The sequence below is a fragment of the Lygodium microphyllum genome, chromosome 22 (genome assembly GCF_053477565.2).
Source record: "Lygodium microphyllum isolate KBCC chromosome 22, Lygodium_microphyllum_v1.1.10, whole genome shotgun sequence".
In the NCBI taxonomy this organism is placed as follows: domain Eukaryota; kingdom Viridiplantae; phylum Streptophyta; class Polypodiopsida; order Schizaeales; family Lygodiaceae; genus Lygodium; species Lygodium microphyllum.
This window is the reverse complement of record NC_141156.1, coordinates 10,088,682-10,114,257: the sequence shown is the minus strand read 5'-3', so window position 1 is coordinate 10,114,257 and position 25,576 is coordinate 10,088,682. Positions and strand designations below refer to the sequence as shown.

Genomic DNA, 25,576 nt, shown 5'->3' with positions numbered 1-25,576 from the left:
CCTAATGGGCATTGCTAACAAAGCTATATGAAGAGGGGTGCAACTTCCTAGGGCTGATAGTTTGACGTGACAACTAACATTTACAAGCATGTCTTACCACCTAGGAAAAATAAAAGGGCAATGCTTCAACATACACCCACACACTTGTTTATTTTAATCACCGCTGCTTATCATTCCCATGTAGCATGCCACATGAATAGCTTTACTTAATTAGCACAGATGCTGTGTGGACAAATTCACATCCATGTTGTGCTAACCAAGTAAGAATATGCCTCGAAACAAAGTGTGAGCGTGCAATAAAAGCTTTAAACAAAGTAGCATCATTTCTAATAAAAGTCAATTGCAATTAGAGTCTCGAGATGTTTACAGACTTTCTAATGACTATAGAAGGGAAAAATGTTAGATATTGCCTCTTAATTTGAATTCATCCTACATATACAACAAGAACTAAACCTCTATTATGATTCACTTTCCGAGATACAGTACTTGCCAAGCAGCAAGATATCTTGCAGCCAGAACAATGCCTACAACCACCGCTGCAGCAACCAATAGTGTTGGCTGAACAATAGGCTTCCCACTCCCAGCAAGTTGCTCTTCAGGTCTTTTCCAGTTAGAGTACACAGTCAACACCAGAAAGGCAGTCATAGCCAATGCCTTCACTAAAGGGTTGGCTATGGCCACTAGTAATGCAGTTGCTGGCAAGAATGCAGAAACTGCATCCTTCTTTTGTACTACCGAGGAAAACCCAACTGACGATAGCAACAGAAAAACATAAATAACAGGATGAAGAACCTCAGATACAGCACCAATGCCAAGCAGGGTGACAAAAAGAAGAGTCCATGGTTGACTGCTCACTGAATCAGCTCTCGTAGCCTCTCCCAAACTCAAGACAAGTGTGACAAGAAAAATAACCTTGAGAGTTTGCCACACTGAGACAGTTTGCACTATCAATGTGTACAACTCTGTCATAAAAATCCAAGCACCACCAAGTAGAGTGAAGAGGAATGAAAGTGGTGCATGCAGAAACTGCAATGCTTGTAAAAACAGAGCTCTCAAATTTCGGTGCACAAAATGAACCAAGGTAAGCCCCATTATTGCTGCTATGGCACCCCACTCAACAAGTTCAGCAAATATAGCATGTCGAGTAACATAAGCAAGGGAGAAGCCTGCAGAAGCCAAAAAGGAAATCTAAGATTAAAAGAGCACATATTTGAGTTTCCCATTATACCATAACCTTCATATAAGAAACAACTAAAACAAAAAATAGCAGCCCTCAGTTATTCCTCAAGTGTATGTAGAGAGCAGTGTTGGAAATGACTTCATAAACTAAACCATAAACAAATACACATGCAACAGTTACAGAAGCAGCTTTTCAGACCCAGTATAGCACTGTAGTGAGGGATTTCTACATCAACTTTCTGTTTTAACTCTCACCCCTGCAGATTACAAGAACTGAACTGTCATACTTCACCTACACAGTCTTTCTCAAGCAAACAAGATAGTCCAGAGCCACGGAATTACAAGTCCATTTGTGTCACGTGAAAAGGTTGTTCAGAAGTAGATAACATGCTGACTTGAACCTACAGTCAAATACCAGAAACACAAATATCTCGACTTTCTCTAGCAAAACACCTTTTGACTGTAGGTTCAAGTCAGCATGTTATCTACTTCTGAACAACCTTTTCACGTGACACAAATATCTCGACTTTCTCTAGCAAAACACCTAGTCCACCTGATTAGCTAAACTAGTGAGACTAGTCACCTCAAGTGTGAGCTCCTTCCATCAAACTCACACATCCAGCATTAATGAAAAGTTAAAGATGCAAAATGGAAGAGGAAAGAGGGTTATTGATAGATCTGCCACCCCCAGAGATGTCCTTGCATAAGGACTGAAGTATTAAACAGAGTCTATTTGACCACTAGTCTAAAGCACTACAATGACCACAAGCTGCTAGAGATTAGAAAGTGCAAGAACAAAGTTACTGTTCTTGTGGGCTACCAAAAAATTGTGTGAACCTGCAGTAAGAAATCACATACTAGACAAATGAATGTTTTCTCTTTTCTAGTGAAACTAATCCCCCCAGTTACTTAAGTCCTAAACTAATGAGACTAGACACCTCAAGTATCAGCTATACAGCAAAGCTACATACCCAACATGAATTTTAAAAATGCAAAATGGAAGGGAAAGGATGATCAGTGATAGATCTGTCCAGAGATTTCCTGGCTTCAAGACTGAAGTACTACACTGAGTCTATTCGGCCACTACCATATGGCACAACAATGATCACAACATGCTAGAGATTAGTAAGCATAGGAACAAAGTTACTGTTCTTGTGGGCTACCAAAAAGTCATGTGAAAGTTACACGGAAAACAAAACTGTTCATTTCCATTCTTGTACCCATCCAAACAATTGGTATGTGTTCAGAGCTTTGAAACTGCTTGGTAAGGTTCTAGCACAATCTCTGGCACAACTTGGGGATAACTGCTATTGCATACCATAGTACCTATTTTAAGTAATGCTAACATAATCTAGCAATTGTGTGCCTTAAGAGAGTACATATTGGAAAGTATGTTGAGCTAAAATAAACATTACATGCTGAATTAGCCTCTAAAATAGCCCCAAAAATGCTTAATTAATGAAAACCCTAAAATGGTGTGCAGTTTGAGAGAGTTTTAAAACGGTGCATGGTACGAGGTCTTGAAACTTTCTATAAATAGGTAGGCTGCCCTCCATTCAGCCCAATCTCGTTTTTGCAGGTTTTGGGCCCTTTAGCCTCGCTACCCACACCCCATTTGTGGAGGACATCTCAGCCAAAGCTGCCCGTTGCTCTTCACATCCATCAATGGCCTGTTTCCAGCCCCCCATGCAAGTTTTCTGCCCTGTTTTGCTACCACCGACAGTCAGCTCTTCACCAAACAGGCAGTGTTCACCCTGGTGGACAGGTTGCAGGCTGCATCTACTATCTACATTCCCTGGCAATCTTCAACAAGCTGCATTTGACCAGTCCAACTGCCACCTTGCAGTCCACATCATCATTGCTGCTACATTTGACAAGTTTTTGCATAGTTCCATTGGCAAAGCTCCATTTGAGGTTATCGAGGGTAGCAAGAAGGTACCATCTATCTTGCACTATAAGATCTTTGAGGCTGAATAAATATGGAAAGATTGGATGCAACCTATGCAAAGATGAAGTATGCACTTCAAACATCTCACGAAAAGCAAAAGAGGGCAATTGATCGCTATGTTGGGAATAAAGGGCCATCGTGCCTTTTATATGTGTACGGGTGTGAACACACCTTTGGCACATTGTACTTTCATATATATATATATATATATATATATATATATATATATATATATAGCTATCTAAAACCTAAAGTGGAACACTCGTCATTGTACCAAAAACGTGCTCACACTCTCTACGCTGCTCTCTTGCACTCTCTCTATCTCTCTCTGCGCGTAAGGTCAGTCTACCTCGATCTCCGTGCCTAATCGGTCCCAACAAACTGGTATCAAAGCCAATGGCTCACTCAAGCTGTTGAGGGGTAGATCAACAGGTGTAACAGTCTTGTGGACTATTGAGAGGTGCAAGCGACACGCAAAGTCTCGTGTAACACTCTTGTGGACTATTGAGGAGCAGGCGACAGCTGCGTGACACGTGACGGGCTGCACAACAAGGGCTCCACACGAACTGTCAACCTACAGAACGACGGGGGGCTGCACGACAAGGGCTCCACGATTGACTTGCGAACGGGCCACGGGGGCGACTACACGGCCACCAGTTGACACGGTGTGACAGACCTACGACAGACGCCGTGTCCAGCGGGGCGACCAGCGCGAACGGCGAATAGGCGGCATCAGCGTCACAACGCACGATTGACGAGTCAACGAACCTGTCATCAATTTTTTTTTTCTCTTCAAAATCCTTTGAAATTCCCCCCTCTAACCAAGGCTTCGTGCGTGCAAGCACAAAGTCTCAAATCTGTGCAAAATTGGCCTAGAAATTTGGGGCTTTTCCCAAATTTGGGGACTTTGATGCAGGACAAGCAAATCTGTCTCAAAAATTGCAGGAATTTGTGACATTTTGTCCCCGACATTTAGGGCTTTTAATGTACATGAGCAAATCAGGCTGAAATTAACCCAATTTCTCGACATTGAGGCACATTGAACCCTGTGCAAATTGGGGCTTTTGCAATTTGGGTAAAATTTGTGTAGCATTTGGTCATTTTATGTACATGCAGGTTGAATTCTGCGCAATTTGGACATCAACACTTGGTAAAATTTAGAGGTTTTGCTGAAATTGCTTTATTTTGGCAAAATTGGAGTGTCCTATGCATGACAGAGGAAATGTAGATGTGTGTTTGATGCTTTGAGCACAAAATTTTTGGGCTTTTGACCGTTCATGTCAAATTTATGCCCGTAGGTACATGTACAACAGAAATTGCAGCTAAAATTTTGGGATTTCTCATGTAATGTGATGCACATACCCTTGGAACAGCTGTAATCACTTGGATAATGCTGTAGCACTTGGTTTGGTGCTTCTGAAAACTTAATTACAGATCTGAAATCTGTACTTCTGCGTGGTCATTTAGTGCTGATTGGTACTTGTTTGTACCTTGGTCACTTGGGTGACAGTTTGGGACTGCATTTGCTGGTTTTTTTGTCACATTTGGGCTGAAAATCATGGCTGGTAGCAATGACAGCAGAAATTTGATGCACATAAAGAAGCTTGAAGGAGCACATAATTTTGCAGTGTGGCAAAAACAGTGCTACAATATCCTATTATAAAAGAAGCAGGCAAAGCCGATCAAACCAAAGGGGCAAAGCCTGCAGACATGGATCAGGACGATTGCGATGAGTTGAATGAGCTTGCACGCTCAACCATAGAGCTATCGATTTCTGATACCTTGCTCTTCAAGATTGAAGGTTTGGATTCTGCATATGCTATATGGACTAGATTGGAAGAACTGTATGCACAAAAGAGTGCTGCAAGCAAAGTGTACTGGCTGAAAAAGCTTATGGATTTACGTATGAAAGAAGGTACAGCAATGTCTACTCACTTGAGTGAATTTAACTCCATTTTCAGCCAACTGGTTGCCTTGAAGTTCATGATTGATGAGGAATTTAAGGCTACTTTCTTGCTTTGCACTCTACTAGAGAGTTGGGATACATTCAGGACTGCTATGAGCAATTCTAATGTGATCCTTTTGTATACTGATGTAGAGAGTGCTCTACTTATGGAAGAGATGAATAGGTAGAACAATGCGTCCAGTAAATCTTCCAGTGCTTTGCATACTAGGGGCAGATCACAGCAAAAGGGCAAATATGATGGCAAGGGACGTAATAAATCACGTGGCAAAGATGTTGAATGCCATCATTGTGGCAAGAAGGGTCACTTTAAACGTGACTACTACAAATGGAAGAAAGAGAAAGGAAAAGGCAAGAAGACAGATGATAGCAAAGAAGAGAAAAAGGACAGGCAGCCTAAGAAGAGCAGTGTAAAAATTAAAGAGGTGAATGTAGTCACTCATAACAGTGACAATGGGAGTGATGTACTATTTGTCTCTTCACACTTTGGTGCACATGCTTTACTTGCAGATACAGATGATGACATGCATACATGGATTCTTGATTTAGGTGCTTCCTTTCATGTCACCCCTCATCGTGAATGGTTTTTTGCCTATACAGGGGGTCGACATGGTGTTGTCCATCTTGGGGACAACTATGCATGTGAGATTGCAAGTATTGGCAATGTGCAGTTAAAGTTTCAGCATGGCTCTGTCTTTACACTTCAACATGTACGGCATGTACCTCAGCTCAAGAAGAGCTTGATTAGCACAGGGCAACTAGATGATGATGGTTTTCATACCACCTTTGGTGATGAAAAATGGAAGATCTGTAAGGGATCTAGAGTTATTGCTACAAGTTGCAAGAGTGATACTTTGTATCCACTTCATGTATCTAGTGTGCGTGACCATGTTGTTGTCGTGACCGAGCAACCAAGTGTTTCTTTGTAGCATGGCCAGTTGGGACACATGAGTCAAACAAGAATGAAAGTGTTTTCTCATTTGGGTTACTTGCCTTGTCTTCGTTATGCTGATTTTGAGCATTGTGATCATTGCATTTATGGCAAACATGCACAGATGTCACATAAAAAATCTCTTTCTTTGAAAGCTTCTCCTCTAGAGTTAGTACATTCGGATGTATGTCAAATGCTAGGATTATCTTTAGAGAGAGAAATATTTTGTCACCTTTGTCGATGATGCTACACGGAAAGTATAGGTTTACCTATTCGTAGCAAGGATGAAGTGCTTGACAAGTGTAAAAAATTCTTGGCATTGGCTGAAAATCAGACAGATAAGACACTTAAGTATCTTCGCTCTGACAATGGTGGGGAATATGTGTCTAAGGCCTTTCAGGCATTTTGTGACAGCAAAGGGATAAAGAGAGAGCTCACTGCCCCTCATAATTTGCCCCAAAATGGAGTTGCAGAGCGGATGAATTGGACCATACAGGATAAGGTCCGTAAAATGTTGTCTCATGCTGCATTACCCCATGGTTTTTGGGCAGAGGCTGTTATGACAGCCGTTCACTTAATAAATCGGTCACCAAACAGGTCTTTTGGGGAGGGGGGGGGGGGGAGGGGAGTTCCCCAAGAAGTGTGGTCGGGCAAACCACCTTCATATGCTCATCTGAAAGTGTTTGGCTGCGAGGCTTTTGTGCACATTCGTAAAGAAAAACGCAGCAAACTTGAGCCAAAGTCCTATAAATGCATTTTCCTAGGATATGGTGACGAGGGTGAAATGGGGTATAAATTGTGGGATCCCGAGAAAAGGAAAGTAGTACGCAGCAATGACGTTATCTTCCAGGAAGATCGCATGCACAAACAGCCCGAAAAGACTAAGGAGGTCCGTAGGGTTGTACTCCGTGAAGAAATACCTTTTGGACAGCAAAATGTGCCCACTATATAGCAGCAAATACCTGCTGTAAATGAACCTGTAAATGCAAGAAATGATGCTGGAAATGATCAGCCAGCTATTGCCCATGAAAATGAGCCATTACATGTGCAGGAACAGCCAGGACAACAAGCTGTTAATGCTGATTTGCAGGCTGAAATGCCAAGACAGCATGCTGAAAATGGAAATTTGCAAGAACAGCCAGCAAACAATGACCATTGGGTTAGGAGATCGTCTAGGGCTACTAGACAACCTGACAGGTTTGTTCTTGGTGCAATTAATGTGGCTGAATATGTCATGCTGACAGACTGTGGTGAACTGTCTTGCTTCAAGGAAGCAATGGACAGACAGGACAACAAGAAATGGTATAAAGGCATGCTATTAGAGATGGAATCTCTTGAAAAAAATGGCACTTGGGACTTGGTGTAGTTGCCTAAAGGGCAGAAAACCCTTCCATGCAAATGGGTTTACAAGATGAAGATCATTTCTGGTTCCTCACCAAAGTACAAAGCAAGATTGGTTACAAAGGGGTACAAGCAGGAGCATGAAATTGACTTTGATGAGATTTTCTCTCCTGTAGTCAAGATGACTACATTGAGAACCATTTTGGGCTTGGTTGCAGTTGAGGATATAGAGCTCATACATATGGATGGAAAAAATGGTATGTAAACTCAAAAAGAGTTTGTATGGGCTGAAACAAGCACCAAGAGAATGGTATCATAAGTTTGATACATTCATGCAATCCCAAGGCTTTCATAGAAGTCAAGTGTATCACTGCTTGTACACCAAGAAGGCAGCAGATGGCAGCCTGATTATCTTGGTTTTGTATGTAGATGACATGCTGATTGCTGTCAGGGATATTCAATGCCTTGGATTCATTGAAGCAAAGTCTTCGTGGCAACTTTGACATGAAGGATCTTGGTGATGCAAATCACATTCTTGGCATGCGAATACTCAAAGATAGATCGAAAGGCTTACTCTATCTATCTCAGCAGGAGTATATCTCTAAAGTTTTGCAGCATTTCAATATGGAGGGGGGAAAACAATTAGGGTTCCATTGCCTCCATATGTGAAACTTAGTGCAGAGGACAGCCCTACATCTAATGATGAGAAGGCTGAAATGGCCAAGATATCATATGCTTTAGCTATTGGCAGTTTTATGTATGCTATGGTTGCTACACATCTTGACATTGCCTTTGCAGTGGGAGTGGTTAGCAAATACATGGCGACCCCTGGCAAGAAGCATTGGGATGCAATGAAAGGTATTATGAGATACTTCAAAGGCACAAAGGAGTTGTGCATCTGCTTTGGAAAGCAGAAGGCATATGTTGTTAGCTTTACGGATGCAGAATATGCTGGTTATGCGGACTGCAGGAAGTCCACTTCTGGGTATGTATTTACTTTCACAAGAGGAGCAATCTCTTGGATCTCCAGGCTACAAAAGTGTATTGCATTGTCTACTACAAAGGCAGAGCATGTGGCTGCCACTGAAGCATGCAAGGAGGCTTTATGGCTTTTACGTCTGGTAGGAGAGCTTGGCATCACAGAGTTACCTGTTCTCCATTGTGATAGTCAGAGTGCTATCATGCTAGCACGGAATCCTGTCTTTCATACAAAGACAAAGCACATACAGTTGAAGTACCACTTCATTAGAGATATACTTAACAGCAAGAGCATTGAGCTTGTCAAAGTGCATACAGATGATAACCCTGCACACCTTCTCACGAAGGGTCTTCCAGCAGAGCGGTTTGCTCATTACCGACAAATGATGGGAGTTGGATAGATATATTTATTTCAGCTTTGTACATGCCTAGACTTAGCTGATTCTTTTCTCCTCTTAAGGCACATTGCCTTTACGTGGGAGGCTGTTGGAAATAAAGGGCCATCATGCCTTTTATATGTGCACGGGTGTGAACACACCCTTAGCACATTGTATCATATATGTATATATATATGTATATACATGTATACATGTATGTATATATACATATATATATGTATATATACATATATATATGTATATACATATACATATATGTATATACATATATGTATATGTATATACATATATACATGTATACGCACGTATACATATATGTATACACGTATACATATATATATACACGTATACATATATATACATCTATACATATATGTATACATGTATACATATACATATATATATATATATATATATACATATATATATATATATATATACATATATATATACATACATATATATATACATATATACATACATATATGTATATATATACATGTATACATATATATATGTATATATATACATGTATACATATATATATATATATATATATATATATATATATACATGTATACATGTATACATGTATATATACATATATATACAATATATACACACACATATACATATATATATGTATATATGTGTGTATATATTGTATATATATGTATATATATGTGTGTGTGTGTGTATATATATATATATATATATATATATATATATATATATATATATATATATATACACACACACACACACACATATATATACATGTATACATATATATACATGTATACATATATATATATATATATATATATATATATATATATATATACATGTATACATACATATATATGTATGTATACATGTATACACATATATATATATATATATATATATATATATGTATACATGTATACATACATATATATGTATGTATACATGTATATATATATATATGTGTATACATGTATACATACATATATGTATACATGTATATATATATATATATATATACACACATACATACATATATATGTATGTATACATACATACATATATATATATATGTATGTATACATGTATACATACATATATATGTATGTATACATGTATACATACATATATATATATATGTATGTATGTATGTATGTATGTATATACATGTATATATATAAAACCTAAAGTGATACACTCGTCATTGTACCAAAAACGTGCTCACACTCTACGCTGCTCTCTCTTGTACTCTCTCTGTCTCTCTCTGCGCATAAGGTCTATCTGCCTCAATCTCTGTGCCTAATCGGTCCCAACACGCTATAGATGTGCTTTGCACTTTGCAAAGGGTGATTATGTACTGCTGTGCTTTGAAAAGGCAAGGCTAAAAAAAATGAAAGGCAAAGAGAGGTTGTATCGAAAGTTGAGTATGAGATACTATGGGCCCTTCCAAGTGTTGGAAAGAAGCAACGATGTTGCTTATCAGCTAAAGTTGCCTTCACATTGGCAAATGCACAATGCCTTTCATGTGAGCTTGTTGAGACCTTTTAATGGTGATGTACCAAAGGACGTATCTGCTAAAATTCAGCCCGAGGTTAAGGAGCTAGATAAGATATTAGTACCTGAGCAAATTTTGGAACATAAGGAAAGAGAGATTTGAGGTACAATTTCTGGAAGTTATTTGGTGAAGTTTCAGAACCATTCACCAATGGATGCTAAGTGGATGGAAGAGGAGGACTTAGCATACCATCCTCACTTGTTGCAAATTTACCTTGATGCCTTTCAGTTAGAGCCAACTTTTTCCATTGCTGCATCCACTTCTGACATGCTATCAGATTTCAGGTTCTATGCTCCGGCTAATGTGTTTTTCTGCTAATTTATAGACCCATTTTCCTCCTAATCAGGCACCTATTTGTGGTTCCCTATGGCTTGCGTTTGCAGCTTGCAACAACTATTTCACCCGTCCACAACAATTTGCTGCATTTAATACTCAATTCAACCTACATTTTGGCATTCTTCTCCTAACTGCTCATCACTAAGCAACTATCTATACAAGTTATTTCTGCTATTCCTAGCATTTTTTGGCCATGCTTTCCACTTTCTTCAGCAATCATCCTTCTTTTTTTATCTACTTTTGGTTATCCCTACGTGTGAACTCTTATTATTGTGCCATCTTTGCAGTGCTCTCTCTTTCTTTCTCTCATGTCTTGTGTTCAGTAGTTTATTTCAGCACTTCTTTATGCTTCCATTGTTGCATATGGCTCCTCCATGCACTTCTACTAATGATATGTTACATGGACTTGAATTTCTCACATAGAGTGCTGTCATGAAAGCTTGGTTTGTGCAAAATCGATTATGGTACATTGCTTGTGGAGCTATTCCACGTCCTCAGCGTCCTTTTTCACTTCCTGAATATTTTGATGCAAACAAACATGAGGAAGCCGTGCTTATATGGGATACGGATGATGCGTGTGTATATTATACTCTTCCTCGATGTATTTCTAAAGAAATTCTACCGGTGGTTACCTCCTACAAGACATCTTCCAAAGTATGGTCCAAGCTTCACATGATGTACAAGGCACCTTCCACCATGCCTGCAATGACCCTCTGTGGACAACTTCAGCAGATGAGTTTGAGCCTAAGGACACTATGTTGTCATTTTTGCTCGTGTTACACAAGCACAAGACTTCCATCATTTCTGCTCCGAGTTTGCATTTACAGGGGAGGCTTCCGTGTCATGGAGGTCCCAATGAGGCCTTTACCGCTTCAGAGAGGGGTGACAAGTAGTCAAAGGCCCAGTGGTGTCACTATGGTAAGAAGGGCCATTTGCAAAAGGACTTCAAGGAGTTAGCCACCTCACGAAAGAAAAAGAAGAAGAAGAAGAAGAAGCATGATGCAAACTCCTTGCTGAGTCAAAGCGGAAGCAGATCGAGAAAGGGAGTTGAGAGCAGACACACTAATTGAGGAGTTCAAGGACTCAGAGCTGAAGAGTGTTTGATAGCGATAGAGTGAGAGTGAGTCATCAGATGGGTGTGTACCAGTGTGGTACACACAAACAATGAAAGAATGTATTTATACTTAGGGTACGGTACACTTACACCCATTAGGGTGGGTTCACATGTGAAGTAATATATACACGGGAGAGCACGTAAAGGGCCTTTACACCCAACAACCTCCCACTTAAAGGTCCTAAGCGAACCTTTAACCAACTCCCACAAGTCTAATGCAATGCTCATGTGGAGCCTTTGCAAGACTTTTAGTGAGAACATCTGCAGGGTTATCTTGTGATTTGATCTTAGTCAGAGTGACTAGACCATCATCTAGAACCTGTCTGATAAAATGATACAGAACATCAATATGTTTGGTACGTGCATGAAACATGGCATTCTTAGCCAGGCATACAGCGCTCTTGCTATCACATCTATGTACAAGTGTTTTGGTGGGCCCAAAATCCTTGACCAAACGACCAAGCCGAACTGCTTCTTTTGAAGCCTCAGTGGCTGAAATATATTCAGCTTCAGTGGTAGAGAGTGCTACTATTTTTTGCAATCTAGAGCACCAAGAAACCGCCCCACTCGTCAAGGTAAAGATATACCCGCTAGAAGATTTGCGAGTATCCAAGTCACTTGCCATGTCTGCATCAGAATACCCCTACAGATCCAACGTACCCTTGCCATAGCAAATACATTTTCTTTGTGTGCCCTTAAGGTTCTGTAAGATACATTTCATTGCTTCCCAATGTGCTTTGCCAGGATTTGACATGAACCTGCTTACAGCTCCCACTGCATAAGCAATGTCAGGTCTAGTAGCAACCATAGCATACATGAGTGAACCACAAGCTGAAGCATAAGGAACACCCTTCATAGTATTGGTTGCCTTGTCATCTTTTGAGCAATCTGCTTTGCTAAGCTTACGGTAGGGTGGAAAAGGTACACCAAGAGGCTTAGCATCAGACATAGAAAAACGATCAAGTACTTTGCTGATGTACTTTTCTTGTGAGAAATAATAGTTGTTGCTCTCTATCTCGTGTGACACGCATGCCCAAAATATGATCAGCTGCACCCAAATCCTTCATAGAAAAGGCTGAATTCAGCTGTCTTTTCATCGTTGCCAAGATAGACTTTTCCAAGATTACCTTCTGCATAGGTAGAAAAACACTCCAGAGATGGAGTTACATGAAAAGAAGCACTGCTGTCAACAATCCACGATTGTGACAAACCATCATGAGCTGACAACAAAGCATCTATCACATCTATTTTAGTGATATACATGTCCTCCACTGTCATAGCAAGCGGATCTGAAAATGCAACCAGCAAATCAACATCTTTATCTTCTTCTATCTCCTCAATAACGATACTAGATACCACATTTGCTTTTTCTATCTCTTAAGGGGTAGAGCTGTCATCCTTGTCATTCTTTTTGCCTTTTGCATTAGCCTGCTTCTTCCGTTCTTGTTCCCTTTTAAAGTACCTGCAATCGGGCTTTTTATGCCCTTTGCGACCACATTGATAACAAGTTACATCTTGTTATTTTTCCTTGCTTTTGCTGCGATTTTTATTTTTATTTGCAACATTATACCTTTTTCAGGTCTTCCTCTTACATTGTAGGCTGATCCACTGTTTTCCCCACTTGCATTGCGTTTAATCTCTTCATTCAGAATAGAACCACGCACACCATCAAATGTCAAGTTGGGGTTATTGCTCAGTGACGCAATCAATGCTTCCCATGAATCAGGCAAGGTCATGAGCAAGAAGATAGCCCTTAATTTAGGATCAAAAGCTGGCAAACCTGCATCCTATAACTGACTCAAAATACCAGTGAAAGCATTCAAATGCTCTGAAGCAAGTTTGGACTCATCAAGCTTCAAGTTGACCAACTTTCGCATGAGATGTATCTGATTGACAGGAGTTGTATTCTCATAAGTAGCCTTAAGCTTAGCAATGCATGTACCAAGAAAATTTGCTCTTTTTTTTTAATATTTGAAGCATCCAAAACTATAAATCTCCCACTCAGCAGTGAATCTGCTGTAAATTTCACTGTCCAGTCTCAACACGACTCAAAAATACATCATCAATGTGAAAAGCCCCAAAATTTCTGTAGTGAATCTGCTCCAATTGCATAAATACATCATCCCAAGCATTAAGTGCGGGCTAATGTTGCAGAAATTTCATGATTTGTGCAAAAGCCCCAAATTTCGGGGTCCAACAGTGCACAATTTCCAAGAAATTGGCTCATCCAAGCAAAAATTTCACTTGCATTTGAGAATCCCCAAAAAATTTCTGAGGCCTGTGCACTCAATGTCTGCAATTTATGGTCTAGAGATCACTGCAATATTTGTCAGGCACCAAATTTGGGAAAAGCCCCAAATTTTGAGACACAGACTTGCACAGATTTGCACTCTGTGCTTATAGGTGTGAAAATCCGGCACAGATTTGCACTCTGTGCTTATAGGTGTGAAAATCTGGTAGAAGGGGGAAAAATAAGGTGAAGAAAAAATTAAACGAAAATGTCGTTGACCTTCTACCCGTCGTTCATGCAGCCCCGTGCAGCCCGTTCGTCATGTCGCACGCCTCCAGTCCCGTTGCGCAGGTCGCCCCGTCACGCACGTTGACCTTCTGCCCGTCATTCGTGCAGCCCGTTCGTCATGTCGCACGCCTCCAGTCCCGTCGCACAATCTTGCCCTATCACGCAGTCTCGTCCAGTCCCGTCACGCAGGTCTTCCTTGTCACGCAGTCCCGTCAATTGTCGGTCTGTGACCAATCGCCTGGCCCAACTGGTGACGCCTGGCATGTTCGGCCTGCACCCAATTATTGACGCTTGGCACGTTAGCTGCACCCGACCAATCAGTCACTTGATACCTGCTCGTCTACTCCTCAACAGCCTGACAAACCGATTGCCTGCTTGTGTGAGCCATTGGCTCTAATACCACTTTGCTGAGTCGAAGCGGAAGCAAATCGAGAAAGAGAGCTAAGAGTAGGCACAGTAATCGAGGAGTTCAAGGACTCAGAGCTGAAGAGCGTTTGACAGTGACAGAGTAAGAGTGAGTCGTCGGATGGGTGTGTACTAGTGTGGTACACACAAAGAATGAAAGAATGTATTTTTACTTAGGGTACGGTATACTTACACCCGTTAGGGTGGGTTCACATGTGTGAAGTAATATACACATGGGAGAGCGCATAAAGCGCCTTTACACCCAACACTCCTCTGATGAGTCATCCTCTTCCTCAAACTCCAACTCCAATCCTTCGATCAAGAAGAAGTCCAAGACACGGAAGGATACGCTTCTTCAAATCGAGGAAAGGGCTTCATAGCCCCTTCCTCTGCTGCTTTCTAGTGCAAGTGATACGATCATCCCTCAACCAAAGAGAGAGTATGAAAGGGTAGTAAGATGGGCAATCAAGTGTCATCTATATAGGTATATAGGTACACATGTTCCAAAGAAGGGCATCCTTGAAGCATCGACCAAGTCTGGTAGGTTCAAATCCTGGAGCTAGGATTGACATCTAGGTTCATGATGGGCTGGTATTTGATAGAAAGCAGGATTGGCTCCTAGTTTGGTGCTCACATGAGGGGACAATTTGGCGGTCTGTGCTTGAGTATCCATGGTTCTACTCTGGTGGTTCTATATTGTATGGACTCTGATAAGTCCTTGTATCATTATATTAGATCACCCATAATTTGAGAAAAGGTGTTAGCAATATTGTCAACTCATGTATAAGTTTGTGATGTCATTTAGAATTGGGCACATTGTACTTCTTTTAGTCATTTTTATTGTGATCGTTTCATGATAGCCGACCAACATTTGCCCACACAGCCAATGACTTACTATTGTATGTGATTGTCTCATGTTTGGTGTATGGATACCATTTCCCAAGCATTCCTCTAAGTTCTCATCTTTGCAATATTCTCTCTTTCTTTCTCTTCTATCTTGTGTTCAACAGTTTATTTCAGCACTTGTTAATGCTTCCATTGCCACATCCACTTCTGGCAAAACCCTAGAAGTTGTGACACATAAACATCCTCATGTGAATCCCCACTCAAAGTATTATATCAATGTCCAACCATAATTTGCAGCGATGGCAATCACACATCTCACTATACTCATACGGGGTGTACAAGCAAAGGTTTCCTCATAATCTATGACCTTCTTCTATGCATAGCCTTTTACTACCAACCGTGCTCTTTGTACCTTTCAATAGTGCCACCGGCCTTACATTTGAGTTCAAAAACCTATTTCGTGCCAATGGCCTTCTTATCAAGTGGTAAATCCACAAGATTCCATGTCAAGTTAGTGACAATAGAATCTAACTCTGCTTGCATGGCTTACATCTAATATACATCTTGTTGAGCTTCGTCCAAGGAAGTAGGCTCATCACATATACACAAATGAAATCATGGTAGGGTGAAGAGAATATGCAATCAATCCTAGAACGTTCAAGTATAATTTGCTTAATGCAAGAAATTCTCTAAGCATTGTGAGAAAAGTCTTTTCTACCTACTAAAGAAATATAAGACTGTCCTAGGAACATTGAATTAGTGGCCAAATGTAAAGGTTCTCACATCTGAAGAGACAACGGCAAGGATGAGCTCCTCGTAAATTTGATCAAATATAGAGAAAATTTGCATATGGAGCACATATAAGCGTAGCTTGGAGCAAATTTGGACTCCATCATGTTTAGAAAACCAATTATTTTAAGAAATACTAGATCATCCACAGATCATATCCACAACAAAATTGCAAATCGAGCAGAGCTTGGAGCAAATTGAATAGAGAAAACGGATTTATTTAGAAATATGAGACCATCCAGAGGTACATTATAAAAGTGGCCAATTGTAAGGGTTGTAAGGATGAGAACCTTGTAGAGTTTATCAAACACGCAGCAATGGCATGACATCTAATATCAAAGTTGAGCTCCATCATGTTTAGAAAGAACGTTGTTTTAAGAAACATGAGACCATCCATAGATAACATTATACCAGTGGCCAATTGTAGAGGTTGTGAGGATGAGCTCCTAGTGAAGATTATCAGACACGCAGCAAACTCACATACGGACATGACAGCTATAGCAAATTTGGAACTCCATCATATTATATCAATTTTGAACTCCATCATGCTTGTAAAAAAACCGATTTACTGACGTTGTGATAATAACAAGAAGCGGAAGAAAAACCTGCGGCCAGCAAGAGATAGTTGGGAGGCTCTGGCAAGGGCGTCGCGAGCTCCTCGATTTCGGGCGGGAGATGGGGCTTCCTTCTCCGTCGAGGCGGATTCTGTGGAGAGGCTTTGTCGTCGAAGCTCCGCGAGGTTGCCAAAGGGGTGGTGCTCAGCCTCCTCGAGTGCCTGCTTTGCTCCGGCGAGGGATAGCAAGGCAATGCGAATGCCCTGCGCGGTCGAAGCAGCGGCGGCGGGCAATGGCGGCCGGCGGCCGGCGTCGGACGCAGTAGATCAGTCTGCTTACAGGACGCCATGGTAACCATGGCTGCTGCCTCCTCGGCTGTACCTCTCAAGATTGAGAGAGCCTAAGTCCTTGAGATATCTTTTGTGCAAGAGAATAGTCCTTAACATGAGATGAAAACATATCTTGTGTGCAAGCACCTACTCCTTCACATGAGAGGTTTGACAGCCATGTTCTTACAACATGAGACGAAAACGTGTCCTTTGTGCCTGCATAGAAGGACACTCTTGGCCTGCCTAGTTAGCAAGGATGATTCTCCCATACTAGCATGCATGCCACACTTCCCATGAGGTTGCAGCACCAACTAAAACTTCAATAGCATTGGGAGGCTATAAGATCCCTGCTCACACTATTTTTTACATATCTTGTTCATTTTATATAGACTCTAGTTACATACCATAGGATGTAAGGGCACAGTTTGCATAGCTACAATGGCATTGCAACGAGCTTTGCACCTCACAATAGTCACATCAAGAATGTAAGAACCATATGCATGCTAATGTTTGCATGTGTGCAACACACACGTGCATGTGTTTATGGTATCATTGTTTCTATATGTGTTGCATGTACATATGCTTAATATGTGTGCAGGTGTTCTACATGCAAGAGCTCATGCATTCTAACCCCTCCTTTGTGAGGCGGAAAGCCAGGTTTAAACAAAAGCTTTGTAAAGGATGAACAATCGTAAATGCTACCTTGTAAAGGATAAACAATTGTGAGGTTTGAGAGCCTAGTCCTTAACATGAGATGAAAGCATGTCTTTTATGAACACATCGAAGCTCACTTTCGGGATGGCCAATAATGTATAGGGCATCAAACTACATGAAAAACAATATAGGAATTTGGATGTCAAGATGATGACCTCATTTTGTCGAGATACAAAGATGAAAGTAAAGATCATATACTTTCTAAGTTCGTGACAAAGACAGTCATCATTAGCAAGGTTGTGATCTTTGATAAAAATGCAATGTAGCCCTTTTTCTCATGTGAAAGTTAATATAGCATATCCACTAAATTTATCATCAATACACTCCAGATGTTTGGTGCTATTGTACACCATGATGGAGAGAATTTGCATGCCCCAAATCAAGGCTCTTTGCCATCTACATGATCTCATACGCAAACAAATCTTGCCTACAAATCAATTGGTTTTGGAATGGGTTTGGATGAGGTAGTTAATAAACAGAAAGCAACCATTGAAAAGTTGAAATGGTTGCCCCAATGGCCTATGCAAACTGTCTAGGATAACAAATTGATTACTCTATTTCCTAGCATATGTAGAACTTCTTTACATGTTTCATTTATTGATGGCTATACTCTTGTTGCTTTTATTTGTGATTGAAGGGAAGCATTCTTATTTAAGGAGCAAACTAAAGTGTTGCTCGGTACATTTCATGCATACTTGGTAAGTTGCATGAGGAAGTATATTTTTCACAATCTCCTAGTTTTTCTATCAAGGGACATTAATAAAATATATGGAAATAAAATAAGACTCTTTGTGGTCTTAGACAATCACCTCAAGCTTGGTTGAAAAAATATAAATGTACTTACTAGTTGTGATATTTAATCAATATGATTTGGAATATCATTATGTCAAAAAACATAAATAGTCTTTATTGATCAGCCTTCACATGTGATTTTTACTTTGCTATTTGAAATATCAAAGTATTCAATTTACATAGCAAAAAGGATAGCAATGTTTTGTATCAAACAAAATGCAAATAAGCATACATAAGTGTGTGCAAGGTCATGCATAATAACACCTCTAAGTAGATTGTGTGTGTCTATAATATTTCCTCCATGTAGATGTAGATTGGAGTCCACTACATACATCTATGTCGCAAATGGAATAAACTATTTGATGAATTCATATGTTGTGCAATAGTAATGGTTGATGCAAGTAGGCAAGGGAATTTCATCAATGAAGTGACTAATTTCATCAACCATCATTGGTTGGCACCAAGTTTCCTAGACTGCCAATTAATAGTGTTGAATAGTGTAGAACTATATGTGGTTCATTGAAAGTTCAATAAAACCCGCCTATGACTTCTCATGTCATAGTAAAAGTAGTTGTAACACAAGGCCATCCTTATGTTAACAAGCAAGAGAGCAAGAAAAGAGGACACACAAAAATTAAACAAACATCTTATATATAAGCCACTATAATGTAAAATGACAATGTGTATGGTACTTGTGAGATGCAAAAAAAAAAAAAAGAGGAAAAAAAGAAAGGGTTAAAAATGAGAATGTCCAATAATGCATTCAGGAGTTCTCTTAAGTGATGATTGGATTAAGGAAAGATATTGTGACTTATGTATTTTTATTTTGTCTCTTACTTGTGCTACTATTTTGCAAGATATCAAATTGTTTTTTGCTATATTAGCTTTTCCCTCAAATTAGTAAAAGAAGTACAAGCAAGGAGCAAAGTCAAGAATAGAAACTGATTTTAGATAATATACTTTGATATAGGACAACAGCTACTTGCATTCAACATTTTAAAATGGAATTCGCAAGTGCAAAACACAAAGATAGTTGTTCATATATAAGTATTTATACTATGGTGCTTTTCAAATAGACTATCTAACATCACTTACTTAAAGCAACTTATTGAATAAAATGAGAAACATTGAATTTCCTCTTGTTCTTGTGATATATAAGACTTCTCGTTTTGCCATTTTCTAATATTTGCAAGTAATTGATGATCTCTTTTGTTTCATGAGTCGAGTATGCACAACTGAGTCATGCAAATGCTATCACAAGGCCAAATCATTAAGCCTTTGGTTTCATCAAACTATGCTACTTATTTCCACTCCCTTCGTTGATGGCTCCAAGAAGACTAGCATTACATTAGTGAGGATAGGCACCAAGCACCCCATTTAGGGACCTAGGGAACCCAAGTCTTGACAAAGAATCACCCTAACCCTCACCTAGTAAAACACCCCATCTCAATGAGTTCCTACAAAGGGAGTGCCATGCCCATCTTGGACATCAGTTCGCGTGAGGAGTCTACCCCTGCGAGCTACCACTAAATGCCTAGAGTAGTGACAGCTCATTTTGGTGAAGCTAATGTGTGGTGATGTCGAAATATCTAAGCTCTCTGACACATGTTAGTTATGCGCCTATCGAGGTGTTATCATCATCTTCCATGGGGATTGGAAGTTATGAGCTATGTAAATCTTGCAAATATCATGGTATAGCTTCACTAAGGAATGCAATGAATGGAATGTGTTTAGCCACAACATCCCTTGAGCATAGTTTCAAAGCCAACAAGCTGAGTCGCCTCTCTCGACGATAAGCAATTGATGGTCTAAAATTTAATTTGCACACAAAAGTGCTTGTAAGTCAACTATGTGGTTTATAAATGAGATTCGAGTTCAAAAAGATTTGGATCCACATAGACATTCACATCCACCATCTTGTGCTTCTTACATTCTCTTTATTTACTCCAACCAACTACAGTGGATGTATAGTATGACAAGGGAAGCACTACCTTGTCTTTATTGGTGTTATGTAGTATGTGCTCGCTATTCTCATGCTTGCTAGAAACAAGCATACAATTTGTAACAAGCTTAGAGTATTTGAATACAAAAAGAGTGCATTAATACTACATAATCACATATATGTCATTTTCCTATAGCATAACAATTTTCTATATTTCTAAATACATAAGAGCACTTGCAAGTTTTGTATCTTGTTTGAAGACAGCATTTTGACTCTCGAACAAATTGGAAGAAGATAGACACACACTTTCCTTAATAGAGATACAAGAATCAATGTTTCTTACACTCAAGTAGCTCAAACATATTTTAAAATATTGATTTTCATATTAATTATTCCATATTATTCATTCCAAGAAGCTATGTTGTATACTTCCCAAGAATAGACAAATCATTTTTTTCTCTTCCGTGTACATCCCAAGAATAAACTCATAAGATTTTCACTTTTGTGTTGCAACTATAATTGATGTCCAAGCACAACCACCACAAGAATGATGACTGGCATACTCAAAACTGTCACAAAAATGGACACTAACTTCACTTTCGACATTCAAGGCCTAGGTTGCATATCAATACATATTCATAGCATAGAGATCAACCACCAAATGTACTCAAGACTCAATCCAAAATATAGTATTGAAGTAAGAATCAATACAATAGTTAGGGACCATAATGGTCTCAACACAAATCTTTGGGAACAAGAGGGTACTAAACAACTATAGGGATACAAGACCAAGGCAATACTATTGTCGAATGCAATAACTAGGGATAGCACAATGTAAGCTCTGATGTGATAGAGAGCACTCAAGATGCAAATAAAAGGAGGCTAGCAAAAAAGACTCGAAAAGGATATGGCATCGAGCAAGAATACCCTTTCTTGCTTGACCTCTGGGGCTATGCATAGGCTCAAACAACAATAATAGTGATTCTTTCCCTTCCTTTACATAGGCCATTACTTGTAGCAAGACATTCTCTCTACCCATATGCTGTGCTAGGTAGTCTTTACTACATCTGCACATGTCAGCTCTTTAATGCACCACTGGGAGCTCCTAGCTTTAAAGGCTGCTAACTACTGTTGCCTTTAATAATATTGATATGCACGGTGGACTCGGACCCACAAAGTCAGTCTAATGTCACCATCGTCCTCTACATTGGGTTCATCATCAGCCTATTGGAATTGGTTTGGTGGCGAAGGTGGGGTGAGAAGGGCCAATGATGGACTTGGACCACAAAGTCAATTGCTAATGTCGTCATTGTCCTTTATGTCGGGTGCATCATCAACCTATTGAAATTGGTTCGGTGATGAAGTTTGGTCGTTAAGAGCTAACAGTGTGAAAGGGGAGGTAGTAAAGGGGTGATGTGGGTTAGGATTGGGTCGAGGCCAAAGTTAAGGTACTCTTGGGCTAGGAGGTGGATGATGGAGTGGTTGGAGGGGATTGTACTAGAGGTGGTGCTGCTATAGCCACAGGTTTATGCGAGTCCAGAGGAGAGGCCGTGGGATGTTGTGGTACATGAGCTCCGTTGCAAGCTTCTCCAAATAGATAGCACTGAGTTGGATTTGCTATTATAGTTTGTCCCTTTTGAAGGTGATTTAGATGAGGTGGGCATGGACTCCTTTTAGTTCAACTTTAATGCCAAGTCTCACTGGCACTTAGGAGGGCATGGATCCAATGCTAGCACTTCAGGAAGAGAGCCCCAAATTGAGTCAACAGAGGTAGGACCCAGAGTTGGGAAATGCTGGCCAACTTTATGATGTTGCAGGTGCAAGCGGAGGTGTTTTCAAAGAGCGGATCATGCGGATTGGGATTGTTGCCTCCTTGATCATCCTAGCCTAGGTCACCCGAGTTGGGCTGAAGGTGAGAACTTTGTTGGCGCTTCGAGGTAAGGCATGGGTCTTGGGGAATGCTAGCCTTCTTTATCTTCCAGGCCACTCTATCTCACTCTTCCTATGGGATGTGTTGCAAAGAAGGTCAGATTCCACATCCACTTGTTCAGGTCCAACACTGCTTGTTGAAGCACTTGGATCTATTCCTCTGCCTCCGCATTCCATTGCTCCAGTGCCTTGCAGTGTTCCACCATGATTTTCCACTTAGGGTTGGTGGAATTGGTGCCCATAGAGAAGTCAAAGAAGTCTAGAGCTGGGGTTGGTGACGATGCATTGCCCTCACTCAAGGGTACGACAAGCTCTTCTATGGTGACCTGTTTACCTTTGCCAGTGAGTAGGGGATGCTTGGCCTTGTTTCCTTGGTTGCTAAGTAGCTAGTCAGACATGATTTGGAGTGTGGGCAATCTAGTCTGACACAAGGGGACAAGTTTAAACTTAGGCATTGAGCTTGATGCAAAGTGGGAGTGAGAGGGAGCAGAATTGGCAGGGGTATTGTCGATGTGCTATGATGGATGGATTGGTGGGTGAGTATGGGGAGGGATCTAGGCATCAAAGTTCGACTCATCCGATTTGTTGGGTAGAGGTGGGAGTTGGGATCAGGAGTCGATTGTAACAATCCAAAGTTCTTAGCAGAGCTTTTCCCATTGCTCTAGCCATTCCGCTTCATAGTAGTGAAGGAGTTCTTCAATTATCTCTAGGATGATTAGGGTCGCACCATCCAAGTTCTCTACTTTGGCTCCTTGGGATTGGAGGAAGACATTTTCCCGCTCCAACTATTGTGCTTTGTTTCTAACATCATTAGCAAAGACCAACTATGCAACCTTTGGCGATGCTCCCAAAGGGTGGTGTCCTTTTGCCAAAGTTGCTTGGAGAGGGCAGCATTGACCTACTTGAGGCGATCCACCTATGGTTTCAAGTCTTGCTATTGATGCTATTGCTTGGTGAAGAACCCATTGATGAAGTGGGCCATCTCCTAGTTAAACTCAAGTGGGATGATGACAAGTTCTGGGACAAGTTGATAGGGAGGGGCATGGCCGCAATGGATGTGATGTCGAGATTGGTGAGGGAAGAAGTGGGGATATGGGGCTTCATGTCATTTGTGGTCCCCTCCTCCCGTAGGTATTTTTGGCCCTTTGATTTGAGGAGGGTGAGTTTGGCAAAGATGCTAGTGGCAGAGTTAGACTTCTTAGGGGACCAAGGATAGTGGGGCTTCTATGGTGTGGGACCTTGTTCAGTGGGTTGCTTGGTAGTGGGGCTGGTGGGCGATTGATTGTCCTTTTTGAGGACTTGGCCTTCACCACTTTGTAGAAGCAGAGCCGGTTGCTCCTCCTGTTTGAGCACCTCAGTGCTCTTCACAGTGTCCTTGGCAGGATTGGGGATGGCGCTGTCACTCATAGCTTCTATCTCGGGATGAGACTGGGAGGTGTTTGCCACTACTAAGGAAAATTGGCAAGCTGGGTCAACAAGTGCAAGTGGGGGAAAGAGAAGGTTGAAGTGTTGGCCACATATCGCTTGGATGGTTTTGACAGTGGAGTACCCATGGGAGAGGTGATTCACCTCGACAAAGAGGTGGTCCAAAAGTACATGCACCCAAGAAATAGGAGTATTAGGGGGGGAGAAGAAAAGAGTAACTACCTTTCTCGAGATACTAAATGCCTTGGCCTGCAAGTAGAGGGCCTTGAGCCGGAATATAAGGGCATCGAGCTTGCTCTTATGATCATCAAGCAGATTAGTCAACAAGTACTCCTTGCTGGTGATGGGACCAAAGAGTGCTTCCATGGTGGTGGTGGGGAGGGATGGTAGGTCTTGTTCGCCATGGGTGGGCAAGCAAAATATCCTTTATACTCTCTTTGTGGAGAGCTTGTATGTGTTGCCTTGGATCTGGACATTACTCTAAGATTGATTCTGTATCAGGGTGCACATGGGTAGAGCTCCATGGGAGGTTGACAAACTAGGTGAGCTAAAGGGACTCGATCCTTACTTGAGCATCAATAAGTTCCATAGTATTGATTGGTGTAACCTCCTCTGTGGCAAGCTGGAAGGATGCCATGGTAGAGATAGGAAAAGAGTGCAAGAGACAAAGAGGGCGAGAAGAGGCAAAGAAGAGATGTGCACAAGTGTTGGATGCAAAATAAGGGTATCAAGGAAGAGATTCTTTCTTAAGGGATGGTGTGATTAATACGAAAGGACAATGGCCAATACATGTGCGCCACATAATCAAAACAGATCAGATTCAAACATAATTAGAATGGGGTTTTCGAGATACGAGGGCACCATCAGCTGCATTTATTAATGAGTGAGTTTTATAAATAAGTGTTACGACAACACATGTGGGGACTTCTGAGAGACATTTGATTTGAAGGCAACCAGTGGGAACAAAATGCCATAATCTGATGGTGAAGTGGAAGTAGGGGAATCCAATGAGGTTGATAATGGGCAATGGAGGCCTTCAGCATAGCTTGATAGTGGCAGAGTTGAAATCCATCGATAGGCTTTGGTAGCAGCTTACCCTGTAAATCTGTCAGATAGAATGAATTAGTGCCAAAATCATGAAAGACCCAAAAAGGACTGCTCCATCGAAAGTTGAGATTGTCAAAAAGTCTCCCCATTTGGGTCTTAAAGACCAGGATGGGTTGGCCCTTCTGGAAGAGTGGTTTTCTAGATAGCTGAGGTTAACTTGGTGATTTTGTTGAGTTTGGACCTCGGACATAATATATGTGCTACAGATCTCGTCTTCTTCTAGTTGGGCAATGAGTTCCATCTAGAATGGAAGTGATTCTTCTGGAATGAGCCAGTGTTTCACCGCGAGTCAAAAAATCGGGATTACAAATCCCAAGGGGTAATGGCTTCCAGGCCAAATGCTAGTTTGTACAGAGTCATGCCATTGGTGACTTTGAAGGAAGTCCAAAACGCCCATAATGCTATGGAAATCTTAGTATCTCAATCTTTTCTATTATGATCTACCATCTTGGTTAGAATTTTACATAAGGCCTTGTT

The 25,576-nt window shown here is 40.8% G+C and overlaps 1 protein-coding gene across 1 annotated transcript; it reads right to left on the bottom strand.

The window, feature by feature from the left end:
* Positions 1–317: 317 nt before the first annotated feature.
* On the bottom strand, positions 318–17,343 carry EMB1923 (embryo defective 1923). Its single transcript, XM_087663229.1, has 2 exons — positions 16,913–17,343; positions 318–1,166 (listed from the first exon to the last, which is right to left on the bottom strand). The coding sequence occupies exons 1-2, from the start codon at positions 17,217–17,219 to the stop codon at positions 466–468; spliced, it is 1,008 nt and encodes a 335-aa protein (XP_087519355.1). The 5' UTR covers positions 17,220–17,343; the 3' UTR covers positions 318–465.
* Between the last annotated feature and the right edge of the window lie 8,233 nt (positions 17,344–25,576).